The sequence below is a fragment of the Diorhabda carinulata genome, chromosome X (assembly GCF_026250575.1).
Source record: "Diorhabda carinulata isolate Delta chromosome X, icDioCari1.1, whole genome shotgun sequence".
Lineage (NCBI taxonomy): Eukaryota > Metazoa > Arthropoda > Insecta > Coleoptera > Chrysomelidae > Diorhabda > Diorhabda carinulata.
In genome coordinates, this window is record NC_079472.1 from 2,162,237 (window position 1) to 2,185,488 (window position 23,252).

Genomic DNA, 23,252 nt, shown 5'->3' on the forward strand with positions numbered 1-23,252 from the left:
TATTATTTCACACCGTACTACCACAAATCCTGTTATTTTCATATTTTGCGCCATCTATTGGATCTGACACAAATATTTACTAGAAATCGACGTTGTCAGTTTTCTAAATACCGCAATCGCCCGTAGATGTCACTGCAAGCTCCGAATATTTCTCTTTTAAAATGTATATCCTTGAATCAATTATTTTTAGGTTAGTTTATTGTAATTGAGGTGATGTGGTAGATAAAATTGTACAAGTTGATTTCCAGCGAATTTTGTTTCTGCACAATGTTCTCGTTCTCCAGTAGTGGTTCTCCAGTGAGTCATTCACATTCGTTTACGCGGTTTAACATCAATTCGTATTTCCGCCGTCTATATAATATTAATCACATGAAATTAAATGAATGGGAAGTTAATCAAATGAAAGCAATAAATTCGAGTTCTTTTCATAAAACCGTTTATTCATTCGAAATTTCGTAATTGTTTCTAAACAGTGATCGTGCGATAAACAAAGGTAATTATTATTACTAAGCAGAAAAAGGAAATTATACCATTCTTGATGCTAATAGTCTTTTCTATCATTAGTTAATAACATTGTAAATACTCGTTTCGAGATAACTAGTATTTAGTTATCTATCAGTTAGTGATAAGAATATTTCTTACAGAAAATATTTACTTCTAGAGTTATATGTAATAGTAAGTAGGAATTCGAAGTTAGTTTTTTAACAAAGTGTTTTAGAGGTTATGTTTGAACCGAGATTTTATTACTAAACAATTCTCGGAGATGTAAAAATGAAAAGAAACAAGCAATATACGAATTATTGAGGAATATATTTAAAATTTTTATTGTCTACGTAGATTCGGTACAAAAATGGAAAACAAAGATGAAAACGAAACTGAAGAGAGTGGTGATTACAACGAAACGTCGATAAATAGACCAAGTTTAGGATCTTTAGGATCAGACGGAGATTATGATGATATATTGGGTGTACCAAGGTCTATTAAAATATTAGACATAGGAGATGGACCAGTGGCTATAGAACATTCCGATGAAGAACTTGAAGGTTAGTAGATCACATTTTGGTAGCTTAGAAGATAAAAATAACACTAGAAAACGTTTAAATGTTACTGTAAAGGTGATTTGAAATAATTTTTTTACTAAATTATGATTTTTAAGTTTGTTTATTATAAGTAAGGGTTATTACTATTGACGAATTAATATGATCACCCTGTATATATTAATTACGCACGTAAAGCTAATTTTACAAGTAATTATGTGTCGATATGATATAGATTTTTTCTGAAACCCTTTTTTTAAAATATATTTTAATAAGTCAGTAAGATAGCCTTGAATAAATATGAATGGTTCATATCAAGGTTGTCCCACTGGAGGTTTCTTGGCAGCTGATTCAAAATTGATTTATAACACGGGTAAATTCGAAAAGTACAGGGTTGATTAGTAATAAATGGGAAAAAAATGGAGATTAAATAATGGCAAATAAAAAAAATCTTTTGAAAAACCAAAATATTTATTAAATTAACAAAACAAGGACAATTACGGCATCAGGAAGGTCTCTAAAGCTGAAAAATTGAAAAAAAAAAATGCAGTAAAAACAATTCTGGGTTTCAATTAGGAGAAGAACGGATTTTATTTTGAGTTATGTTCAGGGGTGTCGCCATCTTGGAAAAACACGTTTTATCGAATATCTCTGAAACCGCGCATCGTACAACAAAAATAATTAAGATCATTTTTATAGATGATAATTTTTGCCATCTTTTTTATTCGAAACTTTTTTTTGTATAACGCATAGGTTTTTAATTATAGCGCTCCAAACTTCTTACAATACGGTTTTTGCTAAATATATAGATAACGATTCGTGATAAATTTTACTTTTAACTATCCAGTGCATTATTTTACACATAAATTTGAATATTGTTTACATTAAGAGACTAATGATTGAAAAAGATGTTTACACATATTTTTTTTATGATATTTACATCTTTATCATCGTGAAATTAAATAAAACGATTTGAAATATTTAAAAAGAAATTAAAGTGTTAATGACTGTTTATAATTGTTTAGTTATTGATAAGAATGTCAAGTAAGGTCACGATACGTCGAATGAATATGAATTTTTAACAAAAATGAAACAGATACGTGCACACGAGGTCTGGCTATTAAATAACGAGACTGGTTGCGAAAAAGGGTTTCATTATAAAAATTATCCTACATTTGAAGGCTCCCCTTCCCTCGCCACACACTTTTCCATAAGTTTTTTCCATTGATCTAAGCAGTGCTGGAAGTCTTCTTTGTTGAGGGCCTTCCATCGACTCAAATCAGGTTCCTTTCGAAGCAGATCCTTTCTAACCTTTCAAGGAAATCTGAGCAGACCCGATGACGCAGTCCATGTCCTTAAAAACCCCTTAGGCGCTTTGTCTCGAACCTTTTGGAAAGCTGGGAGGCTTGTTTAACTGTACCCGCGTTTGTGTTGGGGTTAGAGCTTTATTTTGTTGAGTTTTTTAATGTTTTCGTACTGTTATAGAAGATGGTATCGAACATATCGGATTTAACGCTGTACATAACTACAAGAAATTTTCGTCTATGAATAGAGACGTATTCATACCAGGCGTAGATGTATCTGCAATAATAGTGGATTATGAAAGGAATTTAACATCTCACATGCTCAATCCAAATTTGTAAGTCGAAAATTATTCTATTCCTATCACGTTTATTTGCTTCAATTGATGAAAGTTTTTATTAGATTTTTATCCAAATTAATTCGAAATCGTAGAAAATATAAATTTTTCCAAGATTTCCTCTTATTTTAATAAAAATATCTTTCTAGGTATACAATTTCTCTCGTACACGGAAATTTCAATTGGCAGATAAAAAAGAGGTACAAACATTTACAATCCCTCCACCAACAATTGGTATTATTTAAAACGGGTTTGAATATACCTTTTCCGACTAAAACTCACAAAAACAAAAGGAAATCCGTCAAACAGAACGTGAAAAAAACTACGAGCGGTAAACGGAAAATGGCGTTACCGAGATTTCCAAAAAAACCGGAAGTTTTAGTATCTTACGAAAGAATTGGTAATAGAATGAAACAAATCGAAAGTTACCTGAATAATTTGCTATCGATACCGATCTACAGGAACCATTCAGCAACTGTAAGTATTTTTTACAAAAAAAAAAAGTCATTTTAGATCAATCCCTGTAACACTCATTCATCCAATATATTATAAAAACTATCAACTAACGGATTATTATGTAAAATATACATAGTGGATCATTCGAAACTTAATAGTAATTGAATTGATATCAATTTTACATTTGGATAGGGAAAATGTAATTTTCGAGCGCCCCTTGTAACATTTTTAAATAATTTAAAGGTATTTGAGCCTTAGTCAAGTAACAAATCACCTCGTATATCTATATTTGATATTACAAAGTGGATAATTGGAATATTAAAGAAGATACGAAAGTTATCGATCAATCACCCTATATATATTTAAAATTACAGGGTGAATGAAGAAATATTAATAATAATTCATCAAATTCTACATGAAAATGATGAGTTTTCACCAGATTTTCATTGCATTTTCGAATAAATTACGAAACTGAAGTAAAATTAATTTTCAAACAACCCCTGTACCATAGTAATTGATTTTAACACGATAATTCGAACATTTAACATCGTACACGAACTTTTTCGACTAATCAATCACCTTGTATATCCATATTTAAAGTTACAAGGTGAATAATTTGAATATTAAACATAATAACATAACTTTATCGATCAATCACCCTGTATATATACATATATTTAAAGTTACAGAGTAGTATTAATAAATAATTGAATGGATTTATCAAATTCTACATGAAAATGATGAGTTTTCACCAGATTTTCTTTGCATTTTTGAATAAAATACTAAACTGAAGTAAAATTAATTTTCAAACAACCCCTGTACCATAGTAATTGATTTTAACACGATAATTCGAACATTTAACATCGTACACGAACTTTTTCGACTAATCAATCACCTTGTATATCCATATTTAAAGTTACAAGGTGAATAATTTGAATATTAAACATAATAACATAACTTTATCGATCAATCACCCTGTATATATACATATATTTAAAGTTACAGAGTAGTATTAATAAATAATTGAATGGATTTATCAAATTCTACATGAAAATGATGAGTTTTCACCAGATTTTCTTTGCATTTTTGAATAAAATACTAAACTGAAGTAAAATTAATTTTCAAACAACCCCTGTACCATAGTAATTGATTTTAACACGATAATTCGAACATTTAACATCGTACACGAACTTTTTCGACTAATCAATCACCTTGTATATCCATATTTAAAGTTACAAGGTGAATAATTTGAATATTAAACATAATAACATAACTTTATCGATCAATCACCCTGTATATATACATATATTTAAAGTTACAGAGTAGTATTAATAAATAATTGAATGGATTTATCAAATTCTACATGAAAATGATGAGTTTTCACCAGATTTTCTTTGCATTTTTGAATAAAATACTAAACTGAAGTAAAATTAATTTTCAAACAACCCCTGTACCATAGTAATTGATTTTAACACGATAATTCGAACATTTAACATCGTACACGAACTTTTTCGACTAATCAATCACCTTGTATATCCATATTTAAAGTTACAAGGTGAATAATTTGAATATTAAACATAATAACATAACTTTATCGATCAATCACCCTGTATATATACATATATTTAAAGTTACAGAGTAGTATTAATAAATAATTGAATGGATTTATCAAATTCTACATGAAAATGATGAGTTTTCACCAGATTTTCTTTGCATTTTTGAATAAAATACTAAACTGAAGTAAAATTAATTTTCAAACAACCCCTGTACCATAGTAATTGATTTTAACACGATAATTCGAACATTTAACATCGTACACGAACTTTTTCGACTAATCAATCACCTTGTATATCCATATTTAAAGTTACAAGGTGAATAATTTGAATATTAAACATAATAACATAACTTTATCGATCAATCACCCTGTATATATACATATATTTAAAGTTACAGAGTAGTATTAATAAATAATTGAATGGATTTATCAAATTCTACATGAAAATGATGAGTTTTCACCAGATTTTCTTTGCATTTTTGAATAAATTACGAAACTGAAGTAAAATTAATTTTCAAACAACCCCTGTACCATAGTAATTGATTTTAACACGATAATTCGAACATTTAACATCGTACACGAACTTTTTCGATTAATCAATCACCTTGTATATCCATATTTAAAGTTCCAAGGTGAATAATTTGAATATTAAACATAATAACATAACTTTATCGATCAATCACCCTGTATATATACATATATTTAAAGTTACAGAGTAGTATTAATAAATAATTGAATGGATTTATCAAATTCTACATGAAAATGATGAGTTTTCACCTGTTTTTCATTGCATTTTTGAATAAATTACGAAACTGAGTTAAAATTAATTTTCAATCACCCCCTGTACCATAATAAATTTTAAAACGATAATTCTAATATCCAAGAAAGTACTAGAAAGTTTTTCAACCTATATATATATGTATATTTAAATCTACAGGGTGGACCAATTGAACTAATAATCAATAATTAAATTATTATTCAAAATCTAATTGAAAACGAAGAATTTTCACTTGTAATGTCAGTATATTGCAGTGAAATAAGAAAGAAATTATATTTCAAATAGTCCCTGTAACATTTTAACTAATTTCGAAATATGAATCAATCGCAAAATGTAAGATTTTTTTCGTTATTGTAACCAGCTAGTTATTTTTGGAACGCTCCTCGTAATATTATAAAGTTAGTTATTTTTGGAACGCCCCTCGTAATATTATAATGATTGTTTATCTTGAATTACATATACGATGTGGGTCAATTAATATCCTAATTGAAAACAAAGAATTTTCATCTATCTACTTGGAACAAATTAATATTGTATATAGAATAAGTTTATGGTATTTTTAGATAGAATTTTTGGAAGTGTCTCATTTATCGTTCGTCGAAGGTCTTGGTTCAAAAGGTAAAGAAGGTTACGTAAAAAAACGAACGGGAAGTACGAATCCCGGTCAAACCGGTTGCAATTGTTTCGGTTTATATCATTGCGTGTGTTGCGTAAGGCAAGTACAATTTGAATACCCCCAGGTAACAAAATCGTTAAATTAAATCATTTGCAGGATGAAATATTTCTGTAACGATTTGATTTGTTCGAGATACGTGAAAAGGTGGTTTTTTGTAAAAGACACTTATTTCGGTTATATCAATCCAAAAAACGGTCGTATAAAGGCGGTCGTACTTTTCGATCAAGGTTTCGAAGTAGCATCCGGTATATACGCTTTGGGGGTACAAAATAGTTTCCAGGTACAGAGTTTATGCAGAAATATCACTTTCAAATGTTGGACTAAACGGAAAAGTAAAGAATGGACGGAAAATTTGAAAGAAGTCGCTGCCACTACTGGTAAATATTTTCGTAAAACAAACGAAAAATTATTATACAGAGTGAAAATTATCTCGGAAATACGATTTTTAAAAATTTTTATGCGTAAGGGTCTTGGTGATACGGCAGGCATTGTTGTCAGATCTTTAATTTTTCCGGAAAAATAATGAACTTTGTTATTTCAAATGGATCACCCTATATATGTGTCCTAAATGACGTAATAATACAAATTTCGTAACTAGATCTAGTGCCAATTAGTTTTCAATACATTTTGCAACATTCCTGATCATTCTTCTTATTTCTGTGGTAATCCTATCTTTTAATTCCTGATTATTGGCAGGTTTTGTTTTATAAACGATGTTTTTTAAGTGTCCCCACAGGAAATAGTCTAAAGGAATCATGTCGGATGATCGCGCGGGCCGTTCGATAAAACCAAGAGTCAGTCGGCGTTGTGCTACAGCTACGTAAACATGTACGCCATTATTGATGCCCCCGCCAATTGTGAATTGCGAAGTGAGATTTCGTTTGAGATGACCTGGTTCAACGAGTTGTCAGAATGGTTAAAGAAAACCGCAGATTCACCATTACTGTTTTGTCTACGGAATTTCCAGAAGTTTCAAGGTCTGTTCAATGGCGGCGACTTTCTTTGAAGAGGGTATTGATTATGTCCAAAAGTAATCGTAATCTTTTGATAATAAAATTATAGTTTTTTATTTATAACTTATCGGAGGTTGAAAAAAAAATGGTCCTCGTACGCCGGACCATTTAAGTTACTCTCAGTGAAAAACGGGACCAATTATTTTGTCGTCTTTTATTCCAGCCCGAACATTCACTTTTTCGGGATATTAGGTGTGGGATTCACGCATCCAACGAGGATTGTTACGTGACCAGTATCTACAATTATGCCGATTTAAGTTTTCATTACTTAAAAAATTTGGAACGTTTTGATTGTGACATTTTTCCATCATTAGGTCTGTAAACGCTTCACGTCTATCAAAATCGTCAACGTTACTTTGTATGGAACGAATTTGCGAAATATCAAGCTCCCTGGATATTTGTCTAGTACTTAAATCGTCTTCTAAAGATTTGTTTTCAGTTTTTCTAAGTCCTGATTTGGATAAATCTTTTACTAAACTAAGTTTCGTTAAACTTTTTTACTAATTTACTGACAGTGAATCTCGTTATGGGATTTCGGTTAGGATATACATTATTAAAGCTATTACACGTTTCTTGTCGACTTCTACGCCACGTTCTCTGAGTATTTCTTGAGATATTCGAAAAGCGGACAATATACAGGGTGAACTATTTGAAATAACAAAGTTCATTACACCATAATACCGTACAAGCCGTTTCCGAGATAATTAAGGCGTTATGTACAAACTCACTGTATATAATATAAAAATTTGATAATATTTCAGCGCGAGAATTTGTGTACCCCAATAGATACAGATCTTATGCTCCTATAAGAGTGAACGTAACGGCTTCTTGGTTTGTTGATGGGTGTTCTTACATGTCCGCTGTTGCGGATGCTATAGAAAACGCCAAGGAAGAAGTTTTTATTACTGACTGGTGGTTGAGTCCCGAAATCAATTTAAAAAGACCCGCCATACTTGGAGATTACTGGCAACTCAAGAGATTATTAGAAAGAAAAGCGGTAAGTAAAATTTTCGGAACGATTTTTTGTCAAATGGCCTTTTTGATTCACTTTATGTTATTTTAATAGGATAGCGGTGTTAAAATATACGTTTTGTTATACAAAGAAGTCGAAATGGCACTCGGATTGAATAGTTACTATAGCAAACAAAAATTAACGGAATCGTCGTCTAATATTAAGGTCCTTAGGCATCCTGATCATGCTAAAACTGGTATATTCTTATGGGCGCATCACGAAAAATTGGTTATTGTGGATCAGACCTACGCTTTTATAGGAGGAATTGATCTGTGTTATGGTAGATGGGATGACAATAAACACAGGTGTGTTTTCAAGGTTTCTAAATCTATTAAAAACATCAAGGGTACTTGCTTTAAACCTCCCAAATCCGATTTTTTCGATTTATCACGTTTTGATACAAATATTTAACACGCTTCAAAGAATTAATTGACTACAATCAATTATTCCGCGGTGTCTCCGGACTTGTGAAATATCCTGGATAGTTTGGAGCAAACTGTGTTTCGTTTAGCACCATTTTGGCATCCATTTTATAGTCCGGATGAATTGGTTCTACCAGAAACAACGCAAAGTTGTATTCGGGTTCACTTTCATCACTTTTTCTGTTTTTACTCATCCTCTTTCCATTAAATCACTTGAGTGAGGCGGTTCGTACGGGTTGGCGTTTGTACAAAATGGCGTCCACACTGCTATTCGCAGCGATCTCGTTTCGCGCTCGCTTCGCTTCGAAGACGCTCGCAATCCGCTAGTATGATAGACCATTTTCGTTGTATATTCGAATTTCATCAAAAAAAACTTGATTAGGTGTTTTCGTCGTGGTATTTTCACACAAAACACACACAAAAAGATTATTTTAGAATAACCAAGATAATAACTATCGTATTTACTTTGTATCATGTATTCAGTGTTTATTTTATACCTATGACGTCTCGTAATAAAGCGGCCTTACTGAAATGTTTAAACTACCTATAAAATGTTTGAATTTTCAATAATTTCTCTATAAATGATCGAAGAATTGAAAAAAATGATAATAAAAGTTGTATATGAACAATTTTTTCTTAAACCATGCAAGTACCCTATTAAAATATAAAAAATCGAATTGTTTCAAGAATAAAAAAAAATTAATTAACTCAAACAAACTTCATTATATTGCTTCCAGATTAACCGATTTAGGTAGCGTAACGCCCAGTATAAATACATCGACGTTAAAGAAAAAATCCTCCAATGTACCGACAGGAGATACGATCTACCCCATCCCTGTACCATATTACAAACAAACTCGAAATTTGGATATAGACGAACCGGACAACGAAGTTATTAAAGTGACACCTGATTTACCCGAATTAGAACCAGGTGATCATTTGTTGATACCCATAACACACGGACATCCAGTTAAAATGAATACTCCACAGTTGGAGAGGAAACATGCAAATGTGCACAGCGTTATTGACAATTTGAAAATTAAAGGAAAAGAACTGATGAATTTGGTTTACACTCCTCATGAACACGAAACTTTGTCTGAACGAGATTCAACTGAAACTAAGGTAAAATATTAATTACGTTTAAGGTTTTCATATAGTTTGAAATAACTTGTTTACAGTATTATTAACAGGCTTTTTTTCCTGTTAAATCTATCGTTTTTTAAATCACATTTAAAACACATTTATTTTCAGATAATTCACAAATTTTCATCAATTCACAGTATCATTAATGTTTTATAGGTTGTTTTCTTCTTCTTTTTTGTTTCCTTTAGTAACATTTGACCTACATCAAGGTAAAGGCCGTATCACACGGCGCACAGTTGTTCCAAATTTTACAAACGTAACCCAAAGTGGAAGAAATTGAGATTTGATATACGGGGGGGTTTTAGAGGTTACTGTTTATCAATTTGTCAACGGTTTTTTAAAAAACAAAATGGCGCCTCCAAAATGACAGCCCGCGTAGAGAAATCATGATTTTCTAATGAAATTCGATATACTGGAGTTTTAGAGCTCGCTGATTACGAATCCGTTAATAGTGTTTCTTAAAAACAAAATGGCGGATTCAAGATTGTGATCAGGATTGTTAAACAATCATTATTTTCTAATGAAATTCCATATACTGGGGTTTTCGAGATTGCTGATTACGAATCCCTCAATAGTTTTCCAAAAAATAGCGACCAACAATGTTAGAAAATCATTATTTTTTACTAAAATTTGGTGTACGGGGGTTTTCAAAGTTGCTGATTACAAATCCATCGACAGTTTTTCAAGAAATAAAATGGCGGATTCAAAATGGAGTCCAGGAATGTTAGAAAATCATTATTTTCTACTAAAACTTGGTCTACAGGAGTTTTTAAGGATGCTGATTACGAATCCATCAACAATTTTTCAAGAAATAAAATGGCGGATTCAAAATGGAGTTCAGGAATGTTAGTAAATCATTATCTTCTACTAAAATTTGGTATGCGGGAGTTTTTAAGGATGCTGATTACGAATCTATCGACAGTTTTTCAAGAAATTAAATGGCGGATTTAAAATGGAAGCCAGGATTATTAAAAAATCATTATTTTCTACTAGAATTTGGTATGCGGGAGTTTTTAAGGATGCTGATTACGAATCCATCAACAATTTTTCAAGAAATAAAATGGCGGATTCAAAATGGAGTCCAGGAATGTTAGAAAATCATTATTTTCTACGAAAACTTGGTAAGCGGGAGTTTTTAAGGATGCTGATTACGAATCCATCAACAGTTTTTCAAGAAATAAAATGGCGGATTTAAAATGAAGTCCAGGAATATTAAAAAACATTATTTTCTACTAAAATTTGGTATGCGGGAGTTTTAAGGATGCTGATTACGAATCCATCAACAGTTTTTAAAGAAATAAAATGGCCGATTTAAAATGGAGTCCAGGAATGTTAGAAAATCATTATTTTCTACTAAAACTTGGTATGCGGGAGTTTTTAAGGATGCTGATTACGAATCTATCGACAGTTTTTCAAGAAATTAAATGGCGGATTTAAAATGGAAGCCAGGATTATTAAAAAATCATTATTTTCTACTAGAATTTGGTATGCGGGAGTTTTTAAGGATGCTGATTACGAATCCATCAACAGTTTTTAAAGAAATAAAATGGCCGATTTAAAATGGAGTCCAGGAATGTTAGAAAATCATTATTTTCTACTAAAACTTGGTATGCGGGAGTTTTTAAGGATGCTGATTACGAATCTATCGACAGTTTTTCAAGAAATTAAATGGCGGATTTAAAATGGAAGCCAGGATTATTAAAAAATCATTATTTTCTACTAGAATTTGGTATGCGGGAGTTTTTAAGGATGCTGATTACGAATCCATCAACAGTTTTTAAAGAAATAAAATGGCCGATTTAAAATGGAGTCCAGGAATGTTAGAAAATCATTATTTTCTACTAAAACTTGGTATGCGGGAGTTTTTAAGGATGCTGATTACGAATCTATCGACAGTTTTTCAAGAAATTAAATGGCGGATTTAAAATGGAAGCCAGGATTATTAAAAAATCATTATTTTCTACTAGAATTTGGTATGCGGGAGTTTTTAAGGATGCTGATTACGAATCCATCAACAGTTTTTAAAGAAATAAAATGGCCGATTTAAAATGGAGTCCAGGAATGTTAGAAAATCATTATTTTCTACTAAAACTTGGTATGCGGGAGTTTTTAAGGATGCTGATTACGAATCTATCGACAGTTTTTCAAGAAATTAAATGGCGGATTTAAAATGGAAGCCAGGATTATTAAAAAATCATTATTTTCTACTAGAATTTGGTATGCGGGAGTTTTTAAGGATGCTGATTACGAATCCATCAACAGTTTTTAAAGAAATAAAATGGCCGATTTAAAATGGAGTCCAGGAATGTTAGAAAATCATTATTTTCTACTAAAACTTGGTATGCGGGAGTTTTTAAGCATGCTGATTACGAATCCATCAACAGTTTTTCAAGAAATAAAATGGCGGATTCAAAATGGAGTCCAGGAATGTTAGAAAATCATTATTTTCTACGAAAACTTGGTAAGCGGGAGTTTTTAAGGATGCTCATTACGAATCCATCAACAATTTTTCAAGAAATAAAATGGCGGATTTAAAATGGAGTCCAGGAATATTAAAAAACATTATTTTCTACCAAAATTTGGTATGCGGGAGTTTTTAAGGATGCTGATTACGAATCCATCAACAGTTTTTCAAGAAATAAAATGGCGGATTTAAAATGGCGTCCAGGAATGTTAAAAAATCATTATTTTCTACTAAAATTTGGTATGCGGGAGTTTTTAAGGATGCTGATTACGAATCCATCAACAGTTTTTCAAGAAATAAAATGGCGGATTTAAAATGGAGTCCAGGAATATTAAAAAACATTATTTTCTACTAAAATTTGGTATGCGGGAGTTTTTAAGGATGCTGATTACGAATCCATCAACAGTTTTTCAAGAAATAAAATGGCGGATTTAAAATGGAGTCCAGGAATGTTAAAAAATCATTATTTTCTACTAAAATTTGGTATGCGGGAGTTTTTAAGGATGCTGATTACGAATCCATCAACAGTTTTTCAAGAAATAAAATGGCGGATTTAAAATGGAGTCCAGGAATGTTAAAAAATCATTATTTTCTACTAAAATTTGGTATGCGGGAGTTTTTAAAGATGCTGATTACGAATATATCAACAGTTTTTCAAGAAATAAAATGGCGGATTCAAAATGGAGTCCAGGAATGTTAGAAAATCATTATTTTCTACGAAAACTTGGTAAGCGGGAGTTTTTAAGGATGCTCATTACGAATCCATCAACAATTTTTCAAGAAATAAAATGGCGGATTTAAAATGGAGTCCAGGAATATTAAAAAACATTATTTTCTACCAAAATTTGGTATGCGGGAGTTTTTAAGGATGCTGATTACGAATCCATCAACAGTTTTTCAAGAAATAAAATGGCGGATTTAAAATGGCGTCCAGGAATGTTAAAAAATCATTATTTTCTACTAAAATTTGGTATGCGGGAGTTTTTAAGGATGCTGATTACGAATCCATCAACAGTTTTTCAAGAAATAAAATGGCGGATTTAAAATGGAGTCCAGGAATATTAAAAAACATTATTTTCTACTAAAATTTGGTATGCGGGAGTTTTTAAGGATGCTGATTACGAATCCATCAACAGTTTTTCAAGAAATAAAATGGCGGATTTAAAATGGAGTCCAGGAATGTTAAAAAATCATTATTTTCTACTAAAATTTGGTATGCGGGAGTTTTTAAGGATGCTGATTACGAATCCATCAACAGTTTTTCAAGAAATAAAATGACGGATTTAAAATGGAGTCCAGGAATGTTAAAAAATCATTATTTTCTACTAAAATTTGGTATGCGGGAGTTTTTAAAGATGCTGATTACGAATATATCAACAGTTTTTCAAGAAATAAAATGGCGGATTCAAAATGGAGACCAGGATTGTTAAAAAATCATTATTTTCTAATGAAATTCGATATACCGGGGTTTTCGAGAACGCTGATTACGAATCCCTAAATAGTTTTCTAAAAAAGGATAATGGCGGCCAACAATGTTAGAAAATCTCCATTTTTACTAAAATTTCGTGTGCGGAGATTTTCAATCCGTCGTCAAAATTGAAAAAAAATGGCGGAACGTTGATTATAATATATTTCATACAGTTTCGTAAAGTAACGTATAATTAAAATGAATGCTCTAATCTTATAAATTTTGTACCACACATTCCATTTGCCTTTACCCATTTTAAACAGTTGAAATATTTGCATTTGGTGTCCGTCAAACAAACCGAACTGTTTCTCACGTTTGTCACCCCAAACATATCGTGTCAAACGCTCACAATAAATGAATTACCGACTCAGTTGAAGACCCCCGCCCTTCTCTAACGACGTTTTCAAACTGTGGATACCATTCCAAGACTCAAAAGTCCCCAAATAGAAACGATTTAAAACCACTGTACAGCTACGGTTATAAACGTCGAAGATTTCAACTTTTAGTTAGACGAAACCGACGCTCGAACTCCCGAAGAAATAATCGATACTTTGGACGGTTCGGCAAAATTATGGATAGGAAAAGATTACGTCAATTTTATTGTGAAAGATTTCACGAATTTAGATTCGCCGTTCGATGATTTCATAGATAGGAGCACTACGCCGAGGATGCCTTGGCACGATATAGGAATGTGTGTACAGGGTGATGCCGCCAGAGACGCAGCTAGGTAAGAGAGAAGAAGACACCGGGAAAACGAATAATTGGTGTACGGAATTTTAGGCATTTCATTCAGAGATGGAACTCGGCGAAATTGGAAAAAGCTAAAAATAACGATATGTACAATTATTTATTGCCGAAGAGTTACGATAACTACAAAACTTTACCGGTGGAGTTTCCTAACAAAACTCACAAAGTATCTTGTCAGGTAAGCAATAGGTCATCTACATGGCGGTTGTTTTTTGTCTAAATGCGATTTTTTTTTATTTTTAGTTGTTGAGAAGTGTTAGTTGTTGGTCTGCGGGATTTTTAGAAGCTGATACTATCGAACAAAGTATACACGAAGCTTACATCGATACTATAACTAAAGCTCAACATTATATATACATAGAAAACCAATTTTTCATATCGTTATCCTGTGATAATCCTTTCACTAAAAATCAAATCGGAGAAGCATTGTATAAACGAATAATTAGGGCTTACAAGTAAGATATTTATAAAATTATTGATTATTTTTAGTGATATAGAAGAAAAAATTGAAGAATAACAATCAATATGAGATAAAAAAGAGTTTAACTGATATACAGGATGAGAACGTAGTAAACAAACTATGAGATAACTTTCGCATAGAGGAAAGGATCAAAAAATCTTTCCTCGTCCTTAACAAGTACTTTTGGGATCTTCCTCGTACATTAATAAGAAGAAAAAGACACAATTATCATTCTAAGAACACCAAAAAGCTGTGAAATATACAATCCCAAACATGTTTGTCTGTTTTAACACATTTCTATCCGTTTTTGAAGACAAAGGACCTTTCCTCGTCCTTAACAAGTACTTTTGGGACCGTCTTCGTACATTAATAAGAAGAAAAAGACACAATTATCATTCTGAAAATACCAAAAAGCTGAGAAATATATAATCCCAAACATGTTTGTCTGTTTTAACACATTTTTATCTGTTTTTGAAGACGAAGGACCTTTCTTCGTCCTTAACAATTACTTTTGGGACCATCCTCGTACATTAATAAGAAGAAAAAGACACTATTATCATTCTGAAAACACAAAAAGCTGAGAAATATATAATCCCAAACATGTTTGTCTATTTTGACACATTTTTATCCGTTTTTGAAGACGAAGGACCTTTCCTCGTCCTTAACAATTACTTTTGGGACCGTCTTCGTACATTAATAAGAAGAAAAAGACACAATTATCATTCTGAAAACACAAAAAGCTTAGAAATATATAATCCCAAACATGTTTGTCTGTTTTAACACATTTCTATCCGTTTTTGAAGACAAAGGACCTTTCCTCGTCCTTAACAAGTACTTTTGGGACCGTCTTCGTACATTAATAAGAAGAAAAAGACACAATTATCATTCTGAAAACACAAAAAGCTTAGAAATATATAATCCCAAACATGTTTGTCTGTTTTAACACATTTTTATCCGTTTTTGAAGACGAAGGACCTTTCTTCGTCCTTAACAATTACTTTTGGGACCATCCTCGTACATTAATAAGAAGAAAAAGACACTATTATCATTCTGAAAACACAAAAAGCTGAGAAATATATAATCCCAAACATGTTTGTCTGTTTTAACACATTTTTATCCGTTTTTGAAAACGAAGGACCTTTCCTCGTCCTTAACAATTACTTTTGGGACCATCCTCGTACATTAATAAGAAGAAAAAGACACAATTATCATTCTGAAAACACAAAAAGCTGAGAAATATATAATCCCAAACATGTTTGTCTGTTTTAACACATTTTTATCCGTTTTTGAAAACGAAGGACCTTTCCTCGTCCTTAACAATTACTTTTGGGACCATCCTCGTACATTAATAAGAAGAAAAAGACACAATTATCATTCTGAAAACACAAAAAGCTGAGAAATATATAATCCCAAACATGTTTGTCTGTTTTAACACATTTTTATCCGTTTTTGAAAACGAAGGACCTTTCCTCGTCCTTAACAATTACTTTTGGGACCATCCTCGTACATTAATAAGAAGAAAAAGACACAATTATCATTCTAAGAACACCAAAAAGCTGTGAAATATACAATCCCAAACATGTTTGTCAGTTTTAACACATTTCTATCCGTTTTTGAAGACAAAGGACCTTTCCTCGTCCTTAACAAGTACTTTTGGGACCGTCTTCGTACATTAATAAGAAGAAAAAGACACAATTATCATTCTGAAAACACAAAAAGCTTAGAAATATATAATCCCAAACATGTTTGTCTGTTTTAACACATTTTTATCCGTTTTTAAAGACGAAGGACCTTTCTTCGTCCTTAACAATTACTTTTGGGACCATCCTCGTACATTAATAAGAAGAAAAAGACACTATTATCATTCTGAAAACACAAAAAGCTGAGAAATATATAATCCCAAACATGTTTGTCTATTTTGACACATTTTTATCCGTTTTTGAAGACGAAGGACCTTTCCTCGTCCTTAACAATTACTTTTGGGACCGTCTTCGTACATTAATAAGAAGAAAAAGACACAATTATCATTCTGAAAACACAAAAAGCTTAGAAATATATAATCCCAAACATGTTTGTCTGTTTTAACACATTTTTATCCGTTTTTGAAGACGAAGGACCTTTCTTCGTCCTTAACAATTACTTTTGGGACCATCCTCGTACATTAATAAGAAGAAAAAGACACTATTATCATTCTGAAAACACAAAAAGCTGAGAAATATATAATCCCAAACATGTTTGTCTGTTTTAACACATTTTTATCCGTTTTTGAAAACGAAGGACCTTTCCTCGTCCTTAACAATTACTTTTGGGACCATCCTCGTACATTAATAAGAAGAAAAAGACACAATTATCATTCTGAAAACACAAAAAGCTGAGAAATATATAATCCCAAACATGTTTGTCTGTTTTAACACATTTTTATCCGTTTTTGAAAACGAAGGACCTTTCCTCGTCCTTAACAATTACTTTTGGGACCATCCTCGTACATTAATAAGAAGAAAAAGACACAATTATCATTCTGAAAACACAAAAAGCTGAGAAATATATAATCCCAAACATGTTTGTCTGTTTTAACACATTTTTATCCGTTTTTGAAAACGAAGGACCTTTCCTCGTCCTTAACAATTACTTTTGGGACCATCCTCGTACATTAATAAGAAGAAAAAGACACAATTATCATTCTAAGAACACCAAAAAGCTGTGAAATATACAATCCCAAACATGTTTGTCAGTTTTAACACATTTCTATCCGTTTTTGAAGACAAAGGACCTTTCCTCGTCCTTAACAAGTACTTTTGGGACCGTCTTCGTACATTAATAAGAAGAAAAAGACACAATTATCATTCTGAAAACACAAAAAGCTTAGAAATATATAATCCCAAACATGTTTGTCTGTTTTAACACATTTTTATCCGTTTTTAAAGACGAAGGACCTTTCCTCGTCCTTAACAAGTACTTTTGGGACCGTCCTCGTACATTAATAAGAAGAAAAAGACACATTTATCATTCTGAGAACACCAAAAAGCTGAGAAATATATAATCCCAAACATGTTTGTCTGTTTTAACACATTTTTATCCGTTTTTGAAGACGAAGGACCTTTCCTCGTCCTTAACAAGTACTTTTGGGACCGTCCTCGTACATTAATAAGAAGAAAAAGACACATTTATCATTCTGAGAACACCAAAAAGCTGAGAAATATATAATCCCAAACATGTTTGTCTGTTTTAACACATTTCTATCCGTTTTTGAAAACGAAGGACCTTTCCTCGTCCTTAACAAGTACTTTTGGGACCGTCCTCGTACATTAATAAGAAGAAAAAGACACATTTATCATTCTGAGAACACCAAAAAGCTGAGAAATATATAATCCCAAACATGTTTGTCTGTTTTAACACATTTCTATCTGTTTTTGAAAACGAAGGACCTTTCCTCGTCCTTAACAAGTACTTTTGGGACCGTCCTCGTACATTAATAAGAAGAAAAAGACACATTTATCATTCTGAAAACACAAAAAGCTGAGAAATATATAATCCCAAACATGTTTGTCTGTTTTAACACATTTCTATCCGTTTTTGAAAACGAAGGACCTTTCCTCGTCCTTAACAATTACTTTTGGGACCGTCCTCGTACATTAATAAGAAGAAAAAGACACAATTATCATTCTGAAAACACAAAAAGCTGAGAAATATATAATCCCAAACATGTTTGTCTGTTTGAACTTATTTCTATCCGTTTTTGAAGACGAAGGACCTTTCTTCGTCCTTAACAGGTACTTTGGGACCATCCTCGAACATAAAGAAGAGAAAAAAAGATTCAATTATCATTCTGAGAACACCAAATTAAAAAAATTGATCATTTTCGTTATCAAAATTAAAAACAAAACAGTTCCATTGAACAAAATTACAAGAATTTATCCAAAATAACTAATTTTTTTTCATAAAGCTATGATATAAATAATTCCAAACATATTTTTCCATTTTTTGCACGTTTTTATCAAATTTTGAAGACGAAGGACATTTCTTCATCCTTAACAGATTCGTTTTCAATATTAAATCGTTCATAAACTGTCTTCATAGTTACTACACAATAGACAGAATATAACATTTTGTAGTCTTCTTCGTTACAATTTTTCTAATTTTAAACAAAACATGTCAAAGTAATATATTTCACTAAAGCGACTACAATAGTATATCAAAAACCAAGAACGAGCTCGAACTTGTTTCAAAATAAACGTCTATGAGAAAAATCACCATATTTTCTAATTACCCCTCGTACAATTAGGTAAAATGAGGAAAAACAAAAATGGAAAACTAAGAATACAAAAATATAAACAAAATAAAGTAAAAATTCTGGTGAATGTATGGAAAAAATAGTAGAATATGCCATTGAAACCCTATCTAATATTTTTTATGTAAATATTATCAAAAAATTGTTTAGAAAAATGGAAATCTTCATCAAGTATGTTGTAACAATATATATTATTCTTTTTTTCCTTGTAACTCGGCCTTTGCCTTTATGATTATGCAGTTAATGAATATAACGGAGTGTTCTGGAATGGCTGTAGATACTTAAAGGAAAGAAAAACATTAAAATTATAAAAAAAATTGATTTCCTGTATAAATAACTGAACCTAAGTGCGTTACTAATAATATTAGAGTTAAATGTCAATATAATCTTTTTTATTTTCAGAGCTAAAGAAGTTTTTAGAGTTTACATCGTAATGCCTTTACTGCCGGGATTCGAAGGAGAAGTAGGAGGTCCTTCTGGTACTTCCTTACACGCAATCACCCACTGGAATTATCTATCTATATCAAAGTGAGTAAAAACAATATTATTTCTCAATTAACGTTAATATAAAGATAGAAGAGGGACAGGTACCCTCATCTGAATGAATAATGGAATCGTAATTTTGATTTTTTATATCATATATATCAAAAAATCTGGAAAATTGAAAAGAAATTAATTTTAAAGAAGCGTTTGTCTACTACTAATTCACTAGGGGTCTTATCTAGTGACCAAGAGATCATTTTTTTCAACCAAATTTCATTTTATTCGTTAAATTAAAGTGACACATTCAAATTTTGGGCTCAAACTGAAAGTGTGAATACAAACAATAGTCACTAGAGTCATATCTGGACAATATGGTGGTTGTCGAGGTTAAGCTCATTGAATTTGACCATCGAATATTGGAATAGAATATTTTTCACCCGTATATCTTCATATGCGGGGAGATGCCTTATTAATAACAAACTGAACGAATGGCTAGAGATTCAGATGGAGAAACACTCCAAGGGGTAGACAATCCAAAAAAGTCATACCATCGAATGGCACAGAGGAAACAGCAAAGCATCCACTCTACAAATGTCTTGCCCATTTCGCTAAAAGGCTCAAGTACCTTGAAGGAGTAGTTCCAACTCATAGGGACACAAAAAACCTCTCTTTTGGGAGGCATCTATGTATTTTGGAAGCAATAAGATGTAGAGTCTTGTATAAAATATCTTCTACGGATAGCTGCTGTAAAGCCATTCAGTATATAATTTAATAAAATCAAATTTCAGGGGTAAAGACGCCATTTTAAATAGATTAAAAGATGCCGGTATAGAAGATCCGTCAGATTACATAACCTTCTACGGTTTACGAACTCATTCGACTTTAAATTCCGAACCAATAACTGAACTCATCTACGTACATTCTAAACTCATGATAGTTGATGATAAAAAGGTGATATGCGGTTCAGCTAACATCAACGATAGATCACTTATTGGTAAAAGAGATTCTGAAGTAGCTGTATTGATAGAAGTGAGTAAATCAGACATACCGTCAACTTGAGATCCTAATTTACAGCTTGACATTTTTATTTGTTTAAGGACGAAACGTTTGAAGATGGAATTATGAACGGGTCGTCGTTTCCATGCGGAAAATTCGCTGGAAGTTTGAGAAAACATCTGTTCAAGGAACATCTCGGTCTTCTGGATGAAGAAAATGAAGTATTTGAAGATGTAGATGTTAGAGATCCAGTATCGGAATCGTTTTATAGGGAAGTGTGGTACAAAACTGCTGATTTAAATACTGAATTTTATGATAAAATATTCCATGTTATACCGACGAATACAGTGGAAACTTTCGGGGATTTGAAAAGGAATCACGAAGAGAAACCGTTGTGGGTGGATGAATTTTCTAGAGCGGAGAAAATGTTGGATAGTATACAGGTTTGATATTTTTGATTATACCTGTATTTTAGTGTTTATTTTGATTTTATTTACAGGGACATTTAGTTTTACTACCCTTAAACTTTTTATCTAAAGAGTACTTAATGCCTGCTGTTAACTCTGCAGAAGGTTGGATGCCTACTTCTTTATGGATTTAATTTATCAATTTTTTTTAATGGTTTTTAAATATTTTTTTAAATTATATGGAAATACTCAAAATTTTTTGAAAAATGTACATATGTTTTGCACTGATTTGAAATTTGTTAATATTCAAATTCAATTTGAGTTACTTCTTTTCAGGAGATTAAAAATAATGATTTTAAATAAAAAGACATAACCTCAAATTTCGGATCAAAAAATAAAGATTAAGCTTTACAGTCTTCACAAAGTGAAGACATATTTTTTGAGCACCACAGACAAATATGACGCCTTTTTCGACCTAGTGATATTAGTTATGGGCAAAGTTATGGGGCTATGTCATATCTGAAACAGCAAATAGATAAACAAACTTTGAAGGCTTATATTTTTGGAATCAATAGGGCTAGAGTTTTGAAATTTTCACGATTTGTGAATCAATTCTTCATTATCGGATAGAACTTTGGTAGAAAGCTCTATGTTTGATGGTGCAAAAGTTATGGGCAAAGTTATGAGGTTATATCCGAAACAGCAAATAAGATAAACTTTGAAGGGTTTTATTTTTGGAACCAATAGAGCTAGAGTTTTGAAATTATCACGATTTGTGAATCAATTCTTCATGATCGGATAGAACTTTGGTAGAAAACTCTATGTTTGATGGTACAAAAGTTATGGGCAAAGTTATGAAGTTATATCCGAAACAGCAAATAAGATAAACTTTGAAGGGTTTTATTTTTGGAACCAATAGAGCTAGAGTTTTGAAATCATCACGATTTGTGAATCAATTCTTCATGATCGGATAGAACTTTGGTAGAAAACTCTATGTTTGATGGTACAAAAGTTATGGGCAAAGTTATGAAGTTATATCATATCCGGTCGCCCACTGCCAGCACTTTGATCTATCAATCTTATCAGTTTTCTTTTGCTAAGCTATCAGCTAGGGATATGTTCACATCCGAAAGAGAATTAAAGATGTTTAAATGTAACTTTTAACAGTTTAAAATAGTTGCAACTTTATAATAAATAAATCAACTCGTGAGTCATACACTAGCCCTAACGGAGTAGTATTTTTTAAAAAAGTGTATTAGCAAAACTTACCCATCGTAACTTCTTATTCACTCGTACTTGTCCTATTTTTTCACGAACATTTCATTCAATCTCCTTTTTTTACTTCCCATCACAAACTTTCGTAACTTCGATTTATGTCTTTTATTCCACCTTGTACGTAAATGACACGTTTCACTTTTATATTTTACCGTTTTCTAACCAAATTTTTCATCCGTGCAATTTGTTTTTTTAGTATTACACCTTATAAATTAATAATAATCAATAAAAATCACTACACCACTGCCACAATATCTTGAATAAATCTTAGGTTATGTTAGAGACGCGCACAAAAGTTTGAAAAAGAAGAAGCGTTTTTTAATAAAATAATTACTCACATACACAACGATAATTATATTTCTATTATTTTTGTATCATTATTTATCCATTTTTCATTAAATACTTTATACATGTATTAGTGTTAATTAACCCTATTATAACTTTTCATTAAATGGATTCATAGTAGACCGAACGCCGGATATTGTACATTCTGAGCGGTATTGCCACATTTCCGCTGATAAATTTAGCTACCTTGAAAGTATTTTTTTAATTATGTTTTTTTTTATAATAAAATTGTTTTAGACTCAAATTTATGTAAATGTCAAAAAGTATTTATGTCTTTTATAAATATTTATATTGAAAAAATGTGTAATAAACAATTTTTAATAAAAGTTTGTTTATTTTTCAATCCCATTTCATAATTTATTAAAAAAATATATATAATAGAAGATTTTTTCGGGAAATTCAATTTTTTAAATAAGAGGTATGCATCTCTCTTGGATTTAAGAGAATAAAAAATATGAAATAAACCTCATTATTTCCGTTATAAAGTTTCAGTTTCTCATATTTCCTTCAAAAGGTGAATTATTCCTTTTGCTTCTCTATAATAAATACCCAAACAAGCTCTTTTACTTTCAAAATTTGTTTATACAT

General features: G+C 31.3%; 1 protein-coding gene across 1 annotated transcript; it reads left to right on the top strand.

The window, feature by feature from the left end:
* Positions 1 to 205: 205 nt before the first annotated feature.
* LOC130902483 (phospholipase D2) lies at positions 206 to 22,990 on the top strand. Its single transcript, XM_057814663.1, has 16 exons — positions 206 to 493; positions 838 to 1,043; positions 2,523 to 2,676; positions 2,826 to 3,153; positions 6,029 to 6,180; positions 6,238 to 6,518; positions 7,916 to 8,151; positions 8,221 to 8,471; positions 9,326 to 9,710; positions 14,170 to 14,390; positions 14,444 to 14,588; positions 14,654 to 14,865; positions 19,561 to 19,686; positions 20,430 to 20,670; positions 20,739 to 21,080; positions 21,137 to 22,990. Exons 2-16 carry the CDS (start codon positions 851 to 853, stop codon positions 21,236 to 21,238), a joined length of 3,369 nt encoding a protein of 1,122 aa, XP_057670646.1. The 5' UTR covers positions 206 to 493; positions 838 to 850; the 3' UTR covers positions 21,239 to 22,990.
* Positions 22,991 to 23,252: the final 262 nt, after the last annotated feature.